This window comes from Akebia trifoliata, chromosome 7 (genome assembly GCF_017979445.1).
Source record: "Akebia trifoliata isolate Shusen 1 chromosome 7, ASM1797944v1, whole genome shotgun sequence".
NCBI classification, from domain to species: domain Eukaryota; kingdom Viridiplantae; phylum Streptophyta; class Magnoliopsida; order Ranunculales; family Lardizabalaceae; genus Akebia; species Akebia trifoliata.
The window spans coordinates 8,728,571-8,748,925 of NC_141381.1; the positions used below are offsets into that span (position 1 = coordinate 8,728,571).

A 20,355-nucleotide genomic window follows, 5' to 3' on the forward strand; every position below is an offset into this window, starting at 1 on the left:
GCAGGCTTGATAAGTGCTTCCCTAGGGATTACATTTTTTAGTGGCACTCTTTTCATTTATCTTGTTCATTTTCTAGTTCATATGAGTCTATCCAAGACATGTTAAACTGAACATTTACTCTCTCTGTCTCTCTCTCTCTCACACACACACACAATTATACTCAATAGAGAAAATTACCAAAACGCTACATAAAAATTTATAAATTACCCAAATGTTACACCATTCATCTTAATTCTGAAAATGGTAATTTACCATTTTTGGAAATAAGTCATTTTACTAAAACTGAAAATTTTCTAATGAACATTGTTTTATATAAAAAGAAAATACCCTTTTAACATCTTTTTTTAATTTTATTTTTAAAAACAGTATATACATCCCCTGTTTAAGTATACAAATAGAAATATATACGTTTTAATAAAGTGATGTTTTCTTTAAGATATAGTTTATTTCAATACTCGATGGCCTTGTGGGCAATTTTCAACGTTGATTGAGATATGAAAGCCCAAAAATCATCATCTCAGATCCATTAGAGTTAAGATATTATAGATCTATAACAAGGCAATCAAGTGATGAAATAAGAAAATCTTGAAAGGAAACCTCACTTTACTAAAACAATTACATTTCTACCAAATTACTTAATCAGGGGATGTGTATACTGTTTTATAAAAAGATGATTAAATGGCCTTTTCGATATCAAAACATTGTTGATTTAAATTTTACTATCTTGGTAAAGTATCTTATTTGTGAAGATGATAAATTATCGTTTTCGGAATTAAAATGAATAGTGCAACATTTTGGTAATGAGTTGTCCTGGAGTGAAAAAGCATGTGGCTCCTACACACTTTGACCTCAAGATATGCGATATGAGGTACAATATTGTCGTCACTTCAATATTATTCTTTTGTAATTTTTCAATTTTCGGTGCATGTTTTGATAATTTCCCTTAGAAATACCTCTACATGTTTTGGTTAGTATTTGAGATACCCCTGTGTTTTTAAATTGATGACATACACCTTGACCTCTGTCTTCTCATATAGACTAATGAAAATTGACTTAAATGCCCTCATCTCCAACCTCTAGCTAAAAAATCCCTTGACTCAATCAACATAATTTTCAAGCAACTTCAACCTCTATAAAAAAATTATCTACAATCCCTCTTGTAGACACACCAATTGTTTGGACTAAGCCCGAAAGCTCTCGAAGTCCAACAAGAGAAGCCCAACCCAAAGATCTTCAAGTCATTCAAGTAAGGCCTACTTCAGTGGAGCCCAACTCCTTCAAATCAATTTTAGAGCGAAATCAAACTAGGCCATAGTTAACTCATGGCCTAAAGGATTTCCTTTCAAGGCCGTGGGTCACCCATGGTCCTATGCCCATGTTGTTCAAGAACTTATTGAGTAAGGAAAAGTCACTATATCCACTCCTACAACGCTCAATGTTAAAACTAATCATTTACTTACCTTTCAAAATCAACATCCACTTACTTTGAACCTAATATCCCTATCCAAACCCAAATAATTGATCAAATTTTCTTCATTCACTTGATTGGTCTTAATGATTTATCCTCACTATACTAGATGGAGTTCATCTATCCTAAGACAATGACGAAATTGGAATACAAAGAGATTATTGAAGTAGTAGGTTACTCAACATCAGACATGCATGAATTAGAAAATGAAAATGTAGCGAAAACAAATGAGATCAAGTAATCCATTGTGAAGATATCCAAAGTAGCATAGACCACTAGAGTATGTCTGATCTCCTTGCTTTGTAGTTGAGTACCCCTAAGTTTCTTTTTAGTTTTAGTTCAGTTGCGTCAATCTTTGAGTTCAGTTAGTAATTTTGACTATATTAAGCCTTTGTAATTTTTTATCTTTAGTCGAGTATGCCAGTCTATGTTTTTTAATTTTAATAAATAAATAAGTCTTTTGATTATCATGCGCGTAATAACGATTTGAGCATAATATTTAACATGAGGAATGTATCGGAGTTTACTAATCAAACTTGATAAATATTAGAATTAAAGAAGATACTCAAGAAGTGCAAATTGGTATTATATTATTCTTAGAAGAACATGAAAAAATGGTAAACTTACTCAATAAATTCAGCAGTGTTCTCGCATGGTCCTATAAGAATATGTCAATTATAAACACCATGTTGCCTTTCATCAGAATAGATTGCACCAAAATAAATCAAGACATAAAGTCAAAGTTAAAGATTATCGATCAAGGGATGTAGTTGAAACCATGTAAAAAGGTGTTAAGACCCACAAAAAGTATCCATCATACTTTTCATTCGAGGGAGAAGAGTTCTTATTTTTAAAAAAATAAAAGATTTCTCGAAGTTCTAAAAAAGTTGAACAATCAAATACAAATAACCTAATCACACTTAATTTCATAGAAGAAGACTGAAGACTATTCCTTCTCAAAATAATACCATATTCGATAAAGCAATCAAGACATTGAGTTCCTAGCACCTCGACCAAATCAAGTAGCATTTCACCAAAGGAGGCTTTATTTGGTCAAACCATTCTCCTATTGTACCAAGAAAAAGATAACTTTCTTTAGCCTTTGCAGTCTCTAAAAAATCAATAGCCTCTTTTTTCTAAACCACACCAACTAACCTTGGTAGGGTAGTATTTATGAATTACATTTTGATATGATCCTAAAAGAGAAAAGAAAAATTTGGGCTACGTAGGCAACCTGACAAGTTACTTCAAGCCCAATCATGCAAAAAAATACAAAAAATGTATTTTCTTAAGGAAAGTGTCATCCAAAAGGAAAATCCCCTATTAAAAGGTTCAAAAGAAATAATGCCAAACTTGAGGCATTACAAAAAAGAGAATCAAAAGAATTGATAGAAAAGAAAAGACTGTCAAACTAGTGACATTAAAGAAAAAAAGAAGATCAAAAGAGTTGACAGAAAAAAGAAGTATTAGACGGGTTCAACAACTGACGATCGAGGCAAAAATCAATGGAAAGAGATCGGTGATCTCATTTCCCGAAGGCTGTGTGGTCAAAAACAAAAAAATCCAATGGGTTTTCAAGATCAAAACTAAAATTGTAAACGATTTTTAAATCCTTTAATGGCAAAAAAAAAAATCGATTTATCTTCATCAAGGATTGAACCAAAAGTTAAATGCGAGAGCTACAACGAGGCTCTAATACCAATTGTTGGGTATTTTACCCTTCAATGAACAATGATCTTAAGGTTTCATACTTAACAATTAATCCAAATAGAATAAACTTAATGAGTTTAAATCACATACCGGTAATGAAGTTCGAAATACAATTGATAGAAATAAAACTAGTAACTAAAATCCGAATAAAAAATTGAACTTGAATCCTTTATAGCTCCAATAAATTTCAGCAGTTATATCCCTTTGTGTTTCTTGATCTTTGACCTTTTAATGGTGAAGATCAAATCTGAAACACAGTGGTCCACTACCCACGCCTTCAAATACATGTTGATAGATGGGATAACCTTCACATATTGTGAATCTCGTATGTGCGCATGTAAGTATGTGTTTAGGGTGGGGACGACCTCCAATTTTATAGACAATCAACCTTCCTAATCTGCCCATCAAAGATTGAGGAAGATTATAGTAAACCACTTACCCATTATAATCGAAAACTTAGGGCCTGTTCGTTTAAGTTTCATGAGCCAGTATTTTTTTTTAATGATGTTTGTTTGGGCTTTTTTGGTTCCCACAGATTTCAAATGAAGCCCAAAACAACTCTTAATAGAAGTCATCCAAGAGGGACTTCTTCAAATGGCTTTTACGTAAAGCCAAAAACGTAAAACAGATCAAGTTTAGCTACCAAAATACTCTTTATTTTTAATCAAAATTTCAATCAAACTTAACCTTAAAAAATAAAAAGGAATTATCAAAATACCCTTCATTTTTAATCAAATTTTCAATCAAACTTAACCTTAAAAAATAAAAAGAGATTATCAAAATACCCTTTACTTTTAATCAAATTTCCAACCAAACTTAACCTTAAAAAACAATATGGAATTATCAAAATATTCTTCATCTTTAATCAAATTTTCAATAAAGCTTAACCTCAAAAAATAAAAAGGGATTACCAAAATACCCTTCATCTTTACTACCAAGATTAAAAGTAATTCATCATCACTACTTTATTACCAAAACACCCTTCATCTTTATGTGGATGTTGGATTGTGTATTATGTGTGTATTTTATTTATTAAAAAAATTTCATATATCCATTTTTAAGAAGAGATGCAGTCGAAATTTCGATAGAATTATAAAATTTATAAATTTATTTAAATTAAAAATAATTATTTTTATATTTTTTTAATATAAATTTATTATATATGTAGATACGTGATTCTCGATTACGAGTATCACTTTTACTAAAGATTGGAGTCGCCACCATTCATATTGTCAGAGGGTGTGAATTGTCACCCGATGTGCATTTTTAAGAAAATTATTATTTTTGGCATTTAGTGACTCTCGTTCGGATACGGTACCAATCAACCTTGAGATCGAGGTAAGTGACTCGATAGGAGAAAAGAGAAGGTGTTAGGCACCCTTTTCTCCCCACCAAGCGGTCGTAATCTCAACTCAACTCGATTATTTTTTAATAAAAAATAAAACAAAATAAAATGCCACATGTCAATATCTTGTACCCTAAGTAAGGATTTATTATCGACTTTAGCTTATAAGGATCATCTCATCGAAGGAGATGATCCTAATGGGTATTAGCCTTGGAAATAATACGTATTTGAAAAGTACTGGCTTTGGTTACGGGTCCATTCTCATGAGTCAAGAAGAATCCGAATACTGATTATCTTAAAATGCATTTTTTATTTTGAAAGTGGTTACAACTCACATATTTTCAACCGAACCGAAGTCCGATCTACTTGAGGTAGGGGAGGGGAGCATTTCATTTTAGAAGTTGGCTAAAAAATAAAAAGTTAAAGAGAGGAAGGGGGTAGTAGAAGAGGGATATGGAGAGGGTTGAGAGAGAGAGGGAAGGGATTTGTGTTCCTTTGACCCACTTTGAAACTTCAAGGTTTTATTTCTTTCATTCCTTCTTCTTTTATGTCTTTTTCTTTTGAGTCCTTAGTGAATTATGAGAATATAATTTTTTTTAGAGTAGATGAAGTGAGTGAATAGAGAAGAGATGAGTAGATAGTTGATTTTTTTTTGTAAGACTTGGTCACCCATTTTAGAAGGTAAGGGGGTATTTATAGGTGTTTAAATGTTATTTTAGAGATATAATGGGGTGAATGAATGAAGGAATAGAGAATGACATGGGTTTTGAAGGTAGGGGTATGAAATTTTGAGTTGGGGTGATGATAGTTGTGTAATTAGGGTAAATGGATAGTGTTTTGATCCAAATGGTTTGGATCCTATCTAATTCATTTGAGTGGAGTGTTAGATGATGTAAGATGAGTAATGTGAGATGGAGGGTGTAAGGGAGTGGTTTGTTTATTGACTGTTAGGCAGGTTGAAGGGATGGTGTTTATGTTAAGAGAATGTGTTGTGTAAGAGATTAGTTGATTGAATTTTGAAAGGGTTAAGGGGATGATGACATGTGTCAAAAAGAGATGGGGAGGTGAGGTGATTAGATGGATTGATTGGAGGGAATGAGTATTTGATTGGAGATGAAGAGTGTGAGTTTGGTTTGTAGAAATGGATTTGTAAGTGATGATGATGGTAGATTGGAGAGGGGTATGAGATGGGGGTAGATGTTTTGTTTAAAAAAGGAATGATGTGATAGGTTAGGAAATGGTATGGATTGAGATGATTTTTAGAGAGAGATGATGTGGGTAGATGGACGATGACATGTGTCCCTTTGATGATTAAAATGGTGATTGATTGATGTGAGTAGTGGTTTGTGGGTTATGGGTTATGGATTATGGATTATGAACATGAGTTTAATATGGATAATGGTTTGTGGGCGTTAGTGTGTTGGGTTTGGATTTTAGGAATGTTGTAGGTTGTTTGGCGATTTGTTAGAATTATTTTGGAATGAGTTTTTGAGGGTGGGTATGTTTTAGGGTTTAGGTGATGTGGGATTAAGTCTAGGTTAGGTTGGAGTGTAATAAATGCATTTTTTGTGAGTTAAGGGTTCATGGGGTTTAAGCGGGCTTGGGATAATTCAACGTCGAGGGTGGAACGATGAAAGGTATGGAAGGCGGGGGTATGCCAAGTCTTTTGGGTGGGTCCATTAGACCCTTGGGGGGTCTTAGGGACCTTGGATCGATCAAAATATCATGTTTTGACGAATTGGAATTTTTAGGCCCATTTGACGAATTATTTAAAAATTTTGATTTTTTGAGCCCTTTCGAGTGGGGGCCTGTTTAAATTGGGATATCTACAATATGTATATATAGTATAATTATATATTTATTAAGGTATTCTGTTCATTTTTTGTGTATTTTAGGTGCATTATCAACATTAAGAGTATTCTAGTCATTTTACCAGAATTCAACAATAAAAAATTGTCAAACGAATATCAATTTCTAGTTTATGTGCTTCTATAATGAATAAAATTATACTGGATGTAGCTTTTCAAACTCTGGACTTCTGCTTCTTCTAGAAGACAGCTTCTGAAATTGGAAATGATTTTTGTAAAAAACAAACCCTTAACCAATTGCTAATTCGAGTATCCAACTTTGCCCTTGTCCCCATTTAAGTACAAATACAATCTTCTTTTAGAAAATCAAAATTTTAATTGGACCCCAAATAAATTTTATTTATTAAAACATTTGGAAATTTAAAATATAAATAAAATTTCCAACAAGGCACAATGCTCAAGCTTAATGGAATCATTTTTGGATCAAGAACTTCAAGAAATCTTTATTTATTTATTTATTTATTTTTTCAATATCTCTTATCATTCAGATCTCTTCTTGTACAGGTATTTGCACTAAAACCCACTTAGTTATTAATGTTGGTTATTAATGGTTGAAGGTTCTAGATCTTAATAATCGGATTTTTTGACCCAGCATTAAAATCTTTTTTCATCTTCTTCAATCTAGATTGAGAGGAGACATTCACAATGTCCCTAATATTCCATGATAACTCAATCATTTAAACAGAGTAAACAACTAACAAGTACCAAGAACGTTTGATCTAGTCTTCTTGGTGAACCCAATGACCAAAGCTTTTGCTTTGACCGCCCATCTCACACATCTACATATGACCTACAATCAGAAACATAATCCTCTTCCTCACTACCGTCATTTAATGTGATTTATGAGCATCCAGGGTCAGCAAAGGCTGAAAGAAGACCTTCGGACAACGGTCTGCGATTCAGTCAAGTGAAATTTAGTTTTTTGAGCAAGAATCACGTTTCGCGCAAAATAGACCTCCAATTGACTTTGACGAGTTTTTGGTTGGAAGTCTGATCCTTATTAGCAATTCGGAATACGGCAAAAATTCAATTTGCAAAAAATTCGCATTCTATTCAATTTTCGATTACAAAAATCCGGTCAAAAATTCAATAAATGAAAAATATGCGGTGTATGTTTCATACGTGTATTATCCATTTCATTTCAAAAAATTTGAAAATAAAAAATCTGGCCATATGATAGTGATGGTGATGATGAAATTGGTATTGTAAATAATGATGGTGGTAATAATGAGCACATTGAGGTTATTGTTCTATTGATTTTTGAAAGAAGACCAAAGTCAAGGGACAAATCATCAATTTAAAAAATTAAGGTGTAATCTCAATTAAATGTAAAGAGTTATGTCATTATTTTTTTAAAGATAAAAATGACGTTTGTCACTTAAAAATGTGGATTCTTCCAAAAATTTTAAGTTTGGCAGTTTCAAAGTCGACTTGTTTTACACGTCACACCTTACATGTTTACACTTTGCAACATACACAAGTTATAGTAGCATTTTTTTTCAATTGAGTTTTATGTATAAAAATTCGTAAAATTCACACACACACAAAAACAAACAAAAAATGTTTTATTCTTTTCAAATTTAAAATTCGTGAATTATTCAAAATAGTTTAATGATCCGGAGAATAATACTTTCATTGAAAAAAAAAAGAAAAATTCGTGAAATTTTCAAGAATTTAATGGGTGATCACTAACAAGGAGTCTAACACGGATTCGGAGTTAATGGATGAACATTAGTTTTCAAAGGGGGGTTGTTAGAAATGCTAACCTGATTTGGAGTACGAATTTGCCGTTAAGAAATTTGTACTAGCTGATGAACCAATAAGGTGTTGCCATGTGTATTGAAAAAGTATTTAAAATCGAAACTCCTAAAAAGTACCTATTTGTTAAGAAATTTCTGTGCTAATGTGATCAGCTAATGGTATGATGTCATGTGTATTGAAAAAGTTGGTGGAGAGAAAATTCAAAAAGAAAATTTCCCCTTAAATTTTCTCTTCATCAACCAATCACACTTGGTTTTTCAATACACGTAGCGTCATGCCATGCCATGGTTCATCTACTTATCATGGAACTTTCTTAAGTGGGGGACTCCTTCCTCCGAAGACGAAGGCAACTCCTTGAATGGAGGATTTCATAAGGGAAGTGCATCCTTGCACAAGTCTGTAGTATTCGAATTTAAAATAAGAGTCATTATGAATGCACGCAACTTTTGGTACACGGTTGGTACGTTGCTTACGTGGCAGTGGCATGAAACCATAGATCTTTTTCTTTGGGATACACAAGAAAAAGATCTGTGGTTTTGTGCCCTTGTTACGTCAGCAGCGTACCAACCATGTACCAAAACCCATGTGCATTCATCATTATTCTTAAAATAATATTTCTCTTTTGAAGGAGGAACATGATTTGAAGAGACTCCTTTATCCACCTCAATTAACGAAAGTGTAATAGGATTATCTTTTCCAACGGAAAAGAAAAAAGTCCATTTAAATAATTGTGTACCAGATGTCTCCACCATTAATCTTTCTTTTAAAAGGGTAAATTACCATTTCGTGAGTTGAATATGACAAAATTCCGATTCCAGATAATTGTTCATTTTAATTCATCCCAAAACTTGAATAGCGAAATTACAGATTTTTCAAGTGACGATCTCGCAAGTTTAAAGTGACAATCTCACTTGTTGGTGTATATAGTGACAATCACACTAAAAGTAGCGAATCTGCAAGATAGTCAATTTAAACCTACAAGATTGTCACTTTAATCAGGGAGATCTATCATCACTGGAAAAACCTATGATCTCGTTGTTTGCGTTTTGGGAATTAAAATGAAAAGGGAGCTAGAATCAGAATTTAGTCAAAAATTGATCAAAATTTGAGAAATTTCTCTTCTTTTAATCACATGGAAACCATATTGGAATGATTGGCTAAAGTACAAGGTCATAGCCTCATTCTACGTGTGCAATAGTGTTCCATGACCGTAGTCAATTGGTAGTTATGACACTTGAAGGATCACATAACTAGGCTTTCTTTGACTCCATTATGGAACCCACATGAGCAAGCCTTTTGTTCATGTTCAATGTTTCTAAAGCATTTAATTTCTTAAAGTTCCAATCGTAAAATAAGTTCCAAAGAATATCACCTAATCTCTGCAGTATTTTTCTTATTAGTTAGGCTAACCAGTAAATATCTTCTTATTCAATGGTATGTACCTAGCGACTAGGGTATGAAATGTATGGTTGTGCCAAAGTCGATCTTTATGGATTATTCTCTTGGAAATCTCTGGGAAGATCCTCCCATCTCAGTCCTACATTTAGTCTTTTGAGATTAGAATTTTCCATTTAAAAGGAAAAGTTGTGTCTGATGGCCCTCCAAAGTCTCCTTCCGAGTGTCTTAGTCTAAGACCAACTAGAAATTTTAATTAGGTTTTTGAGGATTTGTGTGTTCCAATTATAAACTATCAGATCAATTAATTCTGAATCAATCGTATCCCGATCCAATGGGTCGAATCCAATAAATGTGAGAAATTAAGTAAATTAGTTTGTGTTAATATTTGAAGTTTATCATGTTTTATATATTAAATTAGGTTTGATCCGTTCAGATTCGATCTGATTATTATATATAGGATAAGATTTCAATCTGAATGTTGAGATACAGCCCTATACTTAATTAACCAAGCCTCACCAATTGGTGAAGTCGGTTTATTAGGTTTGGACTTGATCCATTCAAGTTGGGTTTGTAAGTTAAAGTTGATTTTTTTATTTTTATCTTTAAATAAACTGTAAATCATATTAAAAGAGCTTGATTTACCTATAAATAAATATTTTGTGTTAGCCCCATTAAAAAGTATATATTTCTATTGGTATTAGAAAAATGTTCCTACTCTTACTGGATCAAACATGTATGACTTATATAAGTCTAAAATATGTATGACTTGATCTCTATTACATCAAATATCAAGAATAATAATTCAAATATATTCAAGATATGATGAAAGTGAGTCATTTTTAGATATTGTATTTGTGTAACTAGTTGTGATCATGCTCATCAAAATCAAGGAATGAGATAAGGGTGTGCAAGTAGTATAATTGATAGGGAGAGCTTCCTAAAGCATGAAGGGAAAGCCCACAAAAAAAGAAGGTAGGTGATTGATTGTGACTAAACTAATGGATTTTGTATCTATTTTAGTATTTTGAGACACTTTGGTAGGTATTATACTGGCATCATAGAACATCAAGTTTGGAGGGGGATTGAAAAGTAAGGAAAATAATCGAAGTGGTACATGAAATAAAAAAATTACTAAAACGGTGCATTATTCAATTTATTCATCAAAATAGTAATTTATTGTTTTGATAATTAAGTTATTTTATCGAAACGGTAAGATTTGAAATGAAAAATAATTTTTATACCAAAAATACCCTTTTAATTTTGTTTTATAATATAATATACATATCTCCCATTTAAGTAAACAGATAGAAATATCACGAAAATGCTAGCATAATAATGTTTGCTTCAAAAGAAAAACATCACAAATAAAAAATTTAGAAGACAAAATATTTCTATGATATTTTTCCTTGGGATTCGTTATATTTCTATTTGTTTACTTAAACGAGAGACATGTATACTGTTTTATAAAACAAAGTTCAAAGGTTTGTAAGTTTGGTAGAAAAATTACAAAATCTATTGTTCATTTTGATAATTTTTTTAAATTTTGGATGCAGGTTTTGGTTAATTGCCGTTGAAAGTATTGTATATTTGGAGATATCGAATTGCAAGAAATCCTCCCCAATGAACCAATTGACTAGAGAAGCAGAAATGTAAATTTCAAAAGTTGGAGTATTTATAATAATTCACACAATACAACGTGATTACTCACCATCATACATAAAATTTCTCTCTTTAGCTAAAAATAGGAGAACCCAAATAAAAATAAAAATAAAAATAAAGATTGATGTTTCCCATGTCACCTTGGACAAAAGGGTTCTTCAGATATGGTCTCTAACAAAGGCCTCCTTGACCTACACATAGACAACCTATGCTGGAATTCATTCACTGAAATATCTTCAATTCCATCAAATTGCAATCTTGGTGGTTCTTCAATTCTCTTGAAACCCTCAATCCGTCCAGCGTCGTCCGGCATCACCCGTGCTGCCCGATTAGCCATCACGAATAAAACACCCACATCAGCTGCCGTAATTACGGAATTGACCCTTTTCATTGGGAACGAAACATAAACGTTACCCATCTCTAAATCTTCATCAGCATTGAGAGCAGAGAATCTCCTTCCAATATGTAAAGATTGAGAATTGACTAAGAAGTAATTCGGAGTCTCGAACATGATTTCTGCTGCTTGAACGGGTTGATCAAATTTTCGAATTTCTCCGCTTGGGAAAATCACTTTTGCTCCTCTGCTTCTTGTTGTTGTGATGGCTGTGGTTGAGAGGGTGCAAGAGATATAGTTTCCCATTACAGATGAAAAGAGATAGATATATATATATATATATATAAGTGTCAAGAAGATCAAGAGGAAGATAATTTTGTAAAGATGGAGAGAAGATTATGTTTGAGAAATAGAGTTGGGGGTTCTATAACTATATATATATACATACAAGGGAAGGGAAGAAAGATTCGGGCCAGTTGTTAGTTTGAAATTTTAGTTGAATCCGCGTGAGGGAAAGGAGGGGGGTGGGGGCGCAACGCAAGTGAGAAAACTCAAAACTTGCTGTTATTGCGTGTGGGACCTTACTTTTGTTTTTTTGTTTTTTATTTTTTATTTTTTGTTTTGTGTTTTGGGTGAGATTCCACGAAAAACCAATCTAGAAGCAAATATTAAGTCAATTTCTCCGAACATTATGACGGCTGAAATGTAAAATAGTTGGAGCACACCCAACTGTTTGGTTGGACTGTCAACGGGGCGGAGCCGAATCGGGTCTTAAATCTTAATCCGAACCCGGTTAATTAAATTTTGGACCTTCCTGCGCAAAACAATAAAATGTATGTCTATGTCCCTCCTTAGCAATTTGGAATATGGCAAAAATTCGATACGTGAAAAATTGAGTTCTATTCAATTTTAAATTGCAAAAATCTGCTCTAAAATTCGATAAATGAATAATGTGTGTCATAGGCTTCATATGTGTACTATCCGTCTCGTTTCAAAAATTCAAAATTCGAAAATTCGGTAATATATTTGTGATGGCATTGATGAAATTGATTATATTAATAATGATGATGGTGATAATAAGGGCTTTGGGGTTATTATTTCATTAGTTTATAAAAGAAGATCAAAGTCAAAGGATAAATAATTAATTTGAAAAATTAAGATGTAATCTCAAGTAAATTTAGAGGGTCATGTCATTATTTTTTTTTAAGATAAAAAGAACATTTGTCACCAAAAAATGTGAATGTGTTACACGTCACAACTTACAAATTTACATTTTGCAACATTCAACAAGTTCAATAACATATTTTTTTGACCGAGTTTTATAAAAGTACGTTTTATTCTTTTTTAATTTGAAATACGTGAATTATTTGGATAGTTCAATAATCTAGAGAATAATACTTTCATTGAAAAAAAATAAAAAAATTCGTGAATTTTTCAAGAATTAAATGAGAGATTGTTAATAAGGATCTAGTTGCAGATATTTGGTCTATTTATTGGTTGAGCAACGCTAGCCTAACAAACTTATATATATAGGGATCGAATCAAGGGACATATGAAAAAACATATGTAAAAACAATGTAACATTAATAAATTTTCAAAATATAAGTTAGAAGTTTCGAATTAAGCTGATTTTTTGTGAGGATGATCTCTATGATGGGAAGATTATCCAAAAAAAAAAAAAAAAACGAATCCAATTTGAAACTTCTAACCCCATTAAAAGTGATTTAGAATGTAGACCGTCGAATTTTTGTCAATTTTTGTTAATAATTTGTAAATCACGTTTAATGGATTTATAAGTTTCAGATTGAACTTTTTTTTTGTGAGGATGATCTTCTCATCATAGTGACCATCCTCGCAAAAAATCAGCTCAATCCAAAACCACAAACCCATATTTTGAAAAACCATTGTTTTTACATGTGTCCCATGAACTGCCCCATATATATATAGGTTCCCGTTCAGCACCCAACCATTTAACCAACAATTTGCCCAACATGTTTTGTCCTAAATGGGTTAGAAGTTTTGGAATGAGCTGATTTTTGGTGAGAATGATCTTTACGGTTAGAAGATCATCCTCACAAAAAATCAGCCCATTTCAAAACTTCTAATCTCATGTTTACAAGTTAAAAATCATTTTGATGGGGTTACATATATGGAAAATGTTCGGCATTCTAAACTTTACCCTACGTGTTTTGTCCTACATGGGTTAGAACTTTTGGAATGGGCTGATTTTTGGTGAGGATGTTCTCCTCGTATAGAGATCATCCTCACCAAAAATCAGCTCATTCCAAAACTTCTGACCCATGTAGGACAAAACACATAGGTGCCGAACGGTATATATATATAAGTTATTGCTCAGGGATGAGCCTATCACCGAAGAGCAAGCCCAACCCTAAATAAGGATCGGGATTTGGGACTAGCTAAGTCCGATACCTTGGCAAGCTTAGCTTATGACCTGGATCAGATCTATTCTTTTTTACTAATGATGAAATGACACATTAAAATATTATAATATTTTTTTCCCATAACTCTTTAAACTGGCCCCTGATAATATTATCATATTTTTATTGTTCCTCGGAATTGGGAATAACTATTTTGGTTGTGTAAACCAAAAGGAATGATAACTTTGGGTTGCAGCAAGTCTGAACTATAAACGAAGCGTAGTCCATGCCAGGTTGGGCTAATTGCTAATCCTTCCTTTTTGTGGACCTACAGGTGTTAATAGTTCGGTTTTCAGTTTGGGTCCACATACTTAAAATAGAAACCTAAATAAAAAATGGGTTTCGAGTCTTATTGGTTCTGGTTTTGGGAATTAGATCGATGGGATCTCAACCGCAAACACTTGATAAGATTGATAAATTTTAGTTTTAATTATTGTGTATGCTTAGTATGAGTATGAGGTACATACAAAGCACTATATTTACACCCTTAGATGGACCTACACATACTATAGTTTCAAAACTCGGATGATTCCAACTTGATTAGGGCGAGTCTTGCTTTTCAAATCTAGTTTTTCATGTTCCTTCCAGCACATACCAAGATCGTTGTTTCTTTAAATTTTATTTTATATAAATGATATTATTTAAATTATTAAAAATTATTAAAAATTAATCATTTTTATGAAAAAATTCATAATTGGTTGACTCGACTGAAAATTTCAAAATGTCTAATGAATGATCTGGTCCCTGTACAATCAATGATAGGCAATTCACGTTGACTTTCGTTCTTAACTCCAAATAAATGAGGACTCGCTTGAGTCATCATCTCGAACATGAAAAAGTTTTAAAACCACATGGCAAGTTGAAATGGTCAAGCGTCTACATTGGTGAGTTTTCATTGTGAACCCGCCAGGGGCGGATTTACAGTGGGGGCAATTGCCCCCACAAGAATTTCTAAAATCCATAGGGAAGTATTAATAAATTTAAATTTTTGTTTAACATTCTACTGCTTTGCCCCCACAAAAGTTTTGAAAATTTTTTTATTTGTAATTTGCCCCCACAAAATTTTAACATTCTACTACTTTGCCCCCATAGAAAATCAGAAAATTTTTCTATTTGTAATTTGCCCCCACGAATACAAAATCCTGGCTCCGCCCCTGGAACCCGCACTACGTGAACAAATGGGTAAATTCAACGTGACCCATTTAAACACTACATGAAAAAGGGATAAATTCGATTGATCTTGGCGTCCAATTTACCCCTTTCTTGGAGCAGTGCGGTTACCTCAATAACTCATAAAAAAATCAAGTTTATTTGGATGAGTTTTCAAAACATCAATCAATTTTCATAGAATCTATTGTGGGTTCTTTTTTTTGATTGATCACAAAAGTTTTCTCCTTCTGTCTTGGATTTGGTGTGGAACTTCTTGGCTCACAGTGGCTCCTACTAAAAATAGCGGCCTGGTCATATTGCTACAAGGATGATGATATGTAGAAGTAGGCATGTACAAATTACACATTACCCGGAACCCGACCTAGATTCGAACTGCAATTAGTGGAACCAAACCTGTACCAAATCAAAGTTGATCCAAAAGATTTCGGTCTGGTTCGGTTTCCACCTCTAAGAATTGGTCCAAACCCAAAATGAACCAAATCTGGAACTGCAGAATTGGACTGAGAACTGGATCTAGAACTGAACCTAAAACCGAATCGGATTTTCAAAAAAAAAAAAATTGAATTTTTTTAATGTTTTACATTTATATTAATTAATACATCATATATGTATGTATATTGTCCATAAATACCCTCCAAAATCGATCAAAAACCACACAACTCAATTTCTCTCTCAATTTTAATTTATCTATCAACTGCAAATTAATTTTCACATTAGTTCTCAAATTAGTTATCATTTTTCATATTACCCTTTACATTATTTAATTTCTCACAAATTCATTAGAAACATTGGGTTCATCAAGATCAAGTCATCACCATCATGATCGTCAATATCAAGTTCACGTGGCAATTGATCAAATTTGGCACGTGGCATATCTAAAATTCAGATTTTTAGAGTGTAGTCTTTTTAATTCTATTTAAATACTTGTTAAATTCTCTTCTAAACCCTCACTTTTTTTTTTACCAACCATTTTTTATTTTTAGTAGATAATGGATACTTTCAATAATAATTACAATATAAATGATTACGAGTTGAATAATTTTAAACTTATCCAAACTCCAAATTATTCTTTCACAAATATTGGAGAGATATCTAGTAATGAACCCAATCATCTAGCCTCCCTCAAAGAGGAAAAAAGACAACAGTACAAAGTTTAGAATCATTTTACGTTAATAGAGAGTTTAAATCCCGATGGATCTAAATTTAAAAAAGTAAGATGTAATTATTACGGTAAATGTTTAGTTTAGTCAAGTGTCGGAACTGGAACAAGTTCAATGAAAATTCATTTTGAAAAAATGTATTTAAAAAAACATCTGCCTAATCTTAATCAAAATTTAATTAGTCGATCAAGTGCAGATAATGTAAACACATAGTCTTATTCAGAAGATGTAATCCGATTTGAAACGGTAAAATTTTTTATTAGGGCCGAAACACCATTTTATTTTGAAGACGGTGAAAGCTCTAATTTTCTTAAAAGATTAGTGGGAGGTTGAGAGCAAAGCATAAGAAAAAAAAGAAGAACATGCACAATTAAAAGAATCATTTGAGCAATTTGAAATTTAAATTTTTTTATCTCCATTTTTTGGATTTAATTGTGCATATGATAGATAAATGAGTGGGTGCCGATGTAATTGAGATGTACTCATACTATTGTGATGTAGTACCTCCCATTTTTAGAATTTAATTTTGCAATTAATGTAATGCATATAGTTTTAATGTAATTTTACATTTATATTAATAAAAATATGGTTGGTGTTTTTTATTCATTTTTTGTTGTCTTTTTAATTGTTTATTATATAAGTTATAGTTTATATAAGTTAAATTTCTATACAAGTTATTTATATAGTCTATATCAATTATATAAGGTTACGTTATGAGTTTATTTAAGATATAACTTATAATGGATACTTCATTTAAGTTTTAAAGTTTACAATAAGGTTATGTATGATATTTATGAATTATAATGTATACTTCATATAAGTTTTATTTACATATGATATGTATAATATATATAATAATATGAGTTAAATTTACCTGAACTCGGAACCAAAAGAGAAATGAGAAGAAAACTTTAAAAAAATTTGAATTTTCAGGTTACCCAAACCCAATTTTGAACCCAAAAATTACAATTCGGTTTGATTTTGGGTATTGCCTTTTACTGAAAATTTGAATCCGAATACCTTTGGTTTTAGTTATATTCGAACCAAACCCGAAAATTTTGATTCGGTTCAATTCTACCTGAATGTACATGCCTACGTAGAAGCATGAAAGCTTCCTTACTATGAGGTTCAAGAAAATGTCAAGTTGCATGCGACCTTAGTCAATGTGTGAGCTCGGCTAGTGAATTAGTATCTTATCATTTTGTACAATGTTGACTGTCACTACGTACGATATCCTGGATCTTCCATCTCCCAACTCTCTTGTGTCATGATAGTAGACAAGCTTGTCCTTTTGATTTCATCGAGAGATCCCACCCTCCCTCCGTGTAATTTGTTTCTTGTTCTTGTGTCATTTTTATTATCTCACATAATTGGTTAATTGTCTCCACAAACAATAAGAACATTCCCATTGTGATAGTAAAGATTCTCATAGCAATGAAATATTTGACATCAAGCTAGCATTAGAAAGTGTCTCACGGAAGAGCGAGCCATTTATGTGCTGACTTCCCTAATACTCAATTTTGATGCCAATTTCTAACAATGAAAGACTAACAATGTACTAATATAATGTAGTGAAGCAAATTCTACGAACTAATAATGGTACCATGGATTGAATTATGTTTTTAATATTTTTTTTCTAGCCAAGCAATGTGATGGTTTTGTGATTAATATAAGATAAGAATGTATGGTTGGAACATCTATTAATTCAGAAAATAACAATATATAATAAGCTTTAATTTATATACCTTGATTTTTCAATTTATTGTCAGACAGATTTGACAACGCTTGGGCTTGAGAACCTCCAGTCGATATAAGTTGACAATTCGCAAAATAACTTGGATGAGTCAAATAGAAATAAATCCAATTTAAAAATAATAAAAAAATATTTCTTGATATTTTAAAATAAAACAAAAATACTAAACAAAATAACTCAGAGAAGCTTGAGACAACTCAACTAGTTTTAAAACTATCGGTTGACTTGAACATCACCAAACCAATGATCCAATAAATTATCGGATCGGGTCGTGGATTTACCATAATTCCATTTGATAAAGTATCCCAAATTTTCTAAAAAGTCGGTTAGATTGACTAATTAAAAAGAAGTTACGGAAAAGTCAGAGCTTTTAAGTTGGAATATTTCGTGTGAAAAGAAAAGTCAGAGCTTATAGACATTTCGCGATTGCGAGATGCGGTCTCGCATGTGGGTATCATAGCGTGTGAGGATGCTGCGGAGCAGTTCACCCCGGGCTTACTTGGTCAGGTCTTTCACCATATACTTTGGCGCCCTTTCCCCCTCTCCTCGTTCTTTACTATTAGAGGACGGCAGCTTGTCCTTTATTTGGGTGAGAGTCATTGTGATTAATGAGAGAAACCCTCCTGCAAACTCATATTTTCTTGGGATTCACACATGTTATGCAATGAGCTGTTCCTCTAGGATCTTCTTCTTCAAAGTTAAACATCAATGTGATGCTTGTTTGAACACTATCCGAAGTTTAATTAATGTCAATTAACAATATGTTTTATATTGGAAGCGCCTCGACACTAAAAATAAAAGTATTAATAATCTTGGGGATTTTTAGAGAAAATGAAATTAAGTTACGAGTTTTAAAACTCTTGCCTTTTTAAGATTGGAAGAACCTCGACACTAAAAATAAAAGTATTATGAGTTTTAAAACTCTCTTAATCTCTTGCCTTTTTTAAGAGAAATGGGCAAGAGATTAAGTTATTGAGTTTCGGAAGGTATTAGACATCGAACCTATCCGATCAAGGTGATCGGTCTCTATTACGATCTAAAATTATCCTAAGGTCAACAAGTAAAGACTAAAATCAATTTAAGGTCCATGATCTAACCATCATTATTATTTTATGCCACATTAGTCAATCAAATATTATAGTTATGATTTTCCCAAATAAAAAAATTAATCATCCTCATATCATATTAGAAAATTAAAAAAAAAAAAAATAATAAAAAATATAAAAAAGCGACCTTAATCACTAACTAACTTAATTACGTCCATGTGCACAAAATTTAATGAGTTGACCCGGCCAATTATTATGAAAATTTATCTTCTGTTGTTGGCCCAAAAATCAGTGAGTCGCCTCAAGTGTTAATTTCATAAAGAGGAAATTAATTTTAAAGAAATATCTATATTGTGTGCCTAAAAATCAATGAGTCGACTCATGCCAAATTTTGGAAAAAAGAGAAACACTTTTTATTACCACGTGCTCATGAAAATTAGTGGGTTACTCGTATGTATTTTATAACAAAGGAACTCACTTTAACCTCCCGTGCACAAAATTATCAATGAGTCAATTCGTTAATTGGTTGGGTTTTATAAAAAGAAATTAATTTTTATCCCTCGACGTGCATGAAATCAATGAGTTGGTCACAAAAAAATTTAAAGAAAAAGAATTATGGTCTTAGTTGGGGATCATTGCGAACCAAGAAAAAAATGATCAACTCATTATTTTATGTGGTGTTTAACGTGTAGAGAGTGATGATGCCAGCATAAATAACGAATGGGCATCTCCCCTATCACGCACGGTTTAAGCGATATTTGAGCGATCCACACAACCGAGTGTTCTTACATTATACCTAGTGACACAAAAAAAGAAATAAGAAAGGCAAACTCGATTCTTGGTTACTATGACTTTATCCCTTCAGTGTCTATATCGCGTCTGACTTCGATGGGATGCCCCTTTTGAGATTTATCACGATGAAAGTAGAGATTTTGAAGGACGAAGCGAAGTATGGCAACTAAAAAAATATATGGGAAGGAGAGGAAAAAAATATGAGAAAGAGGAGGGATAGTCGAGTGGATGTGAGGTTGAAAGAAAGGGGGTGAAAGAGAATGGTTGGAGGATAGGGATGTTGTTTGTGGAGTGTTGTGATGGGGGTGAGGATAGAGAGAGGTTGAGAGATGGGTGGGGCTACTATGAGAGGGCGAGCGAGGAGATGAAGAATAGATGAGGTCGTGAGGTGAGTGGGGCTATTATGAGAGGCCAATAAGGGGGATGAAGAAGAGATGAGGTCATGAGGTGAGT

General features: G+C 32.5%; 1 protein-coding gene across 1 annotated transcript; it reads right to left on the reverse strand.

The window, feature by feature from the left end:
* Positions 1–11,200: 11,200 nt before the first annotated feature.
* LOC147398179 (uncharacterized) lies at positions 11,201–11,952 on the reverse strand. Its single transcript, XM_086447329.1, has one exon. The coding sequence runs from the start codon at positions 11,847–11,849 to the stop codon at positions 11,346–11,348; it is 504 nt and encodes a 167-aa protein (XP_086303455.1). The 5' UTR covers positions 11,850–11,952; the 3' UTR covers positions 11,201–11,345.
* Positions 11,953–20,355: the final 8,403 nt, after the last annotated feature.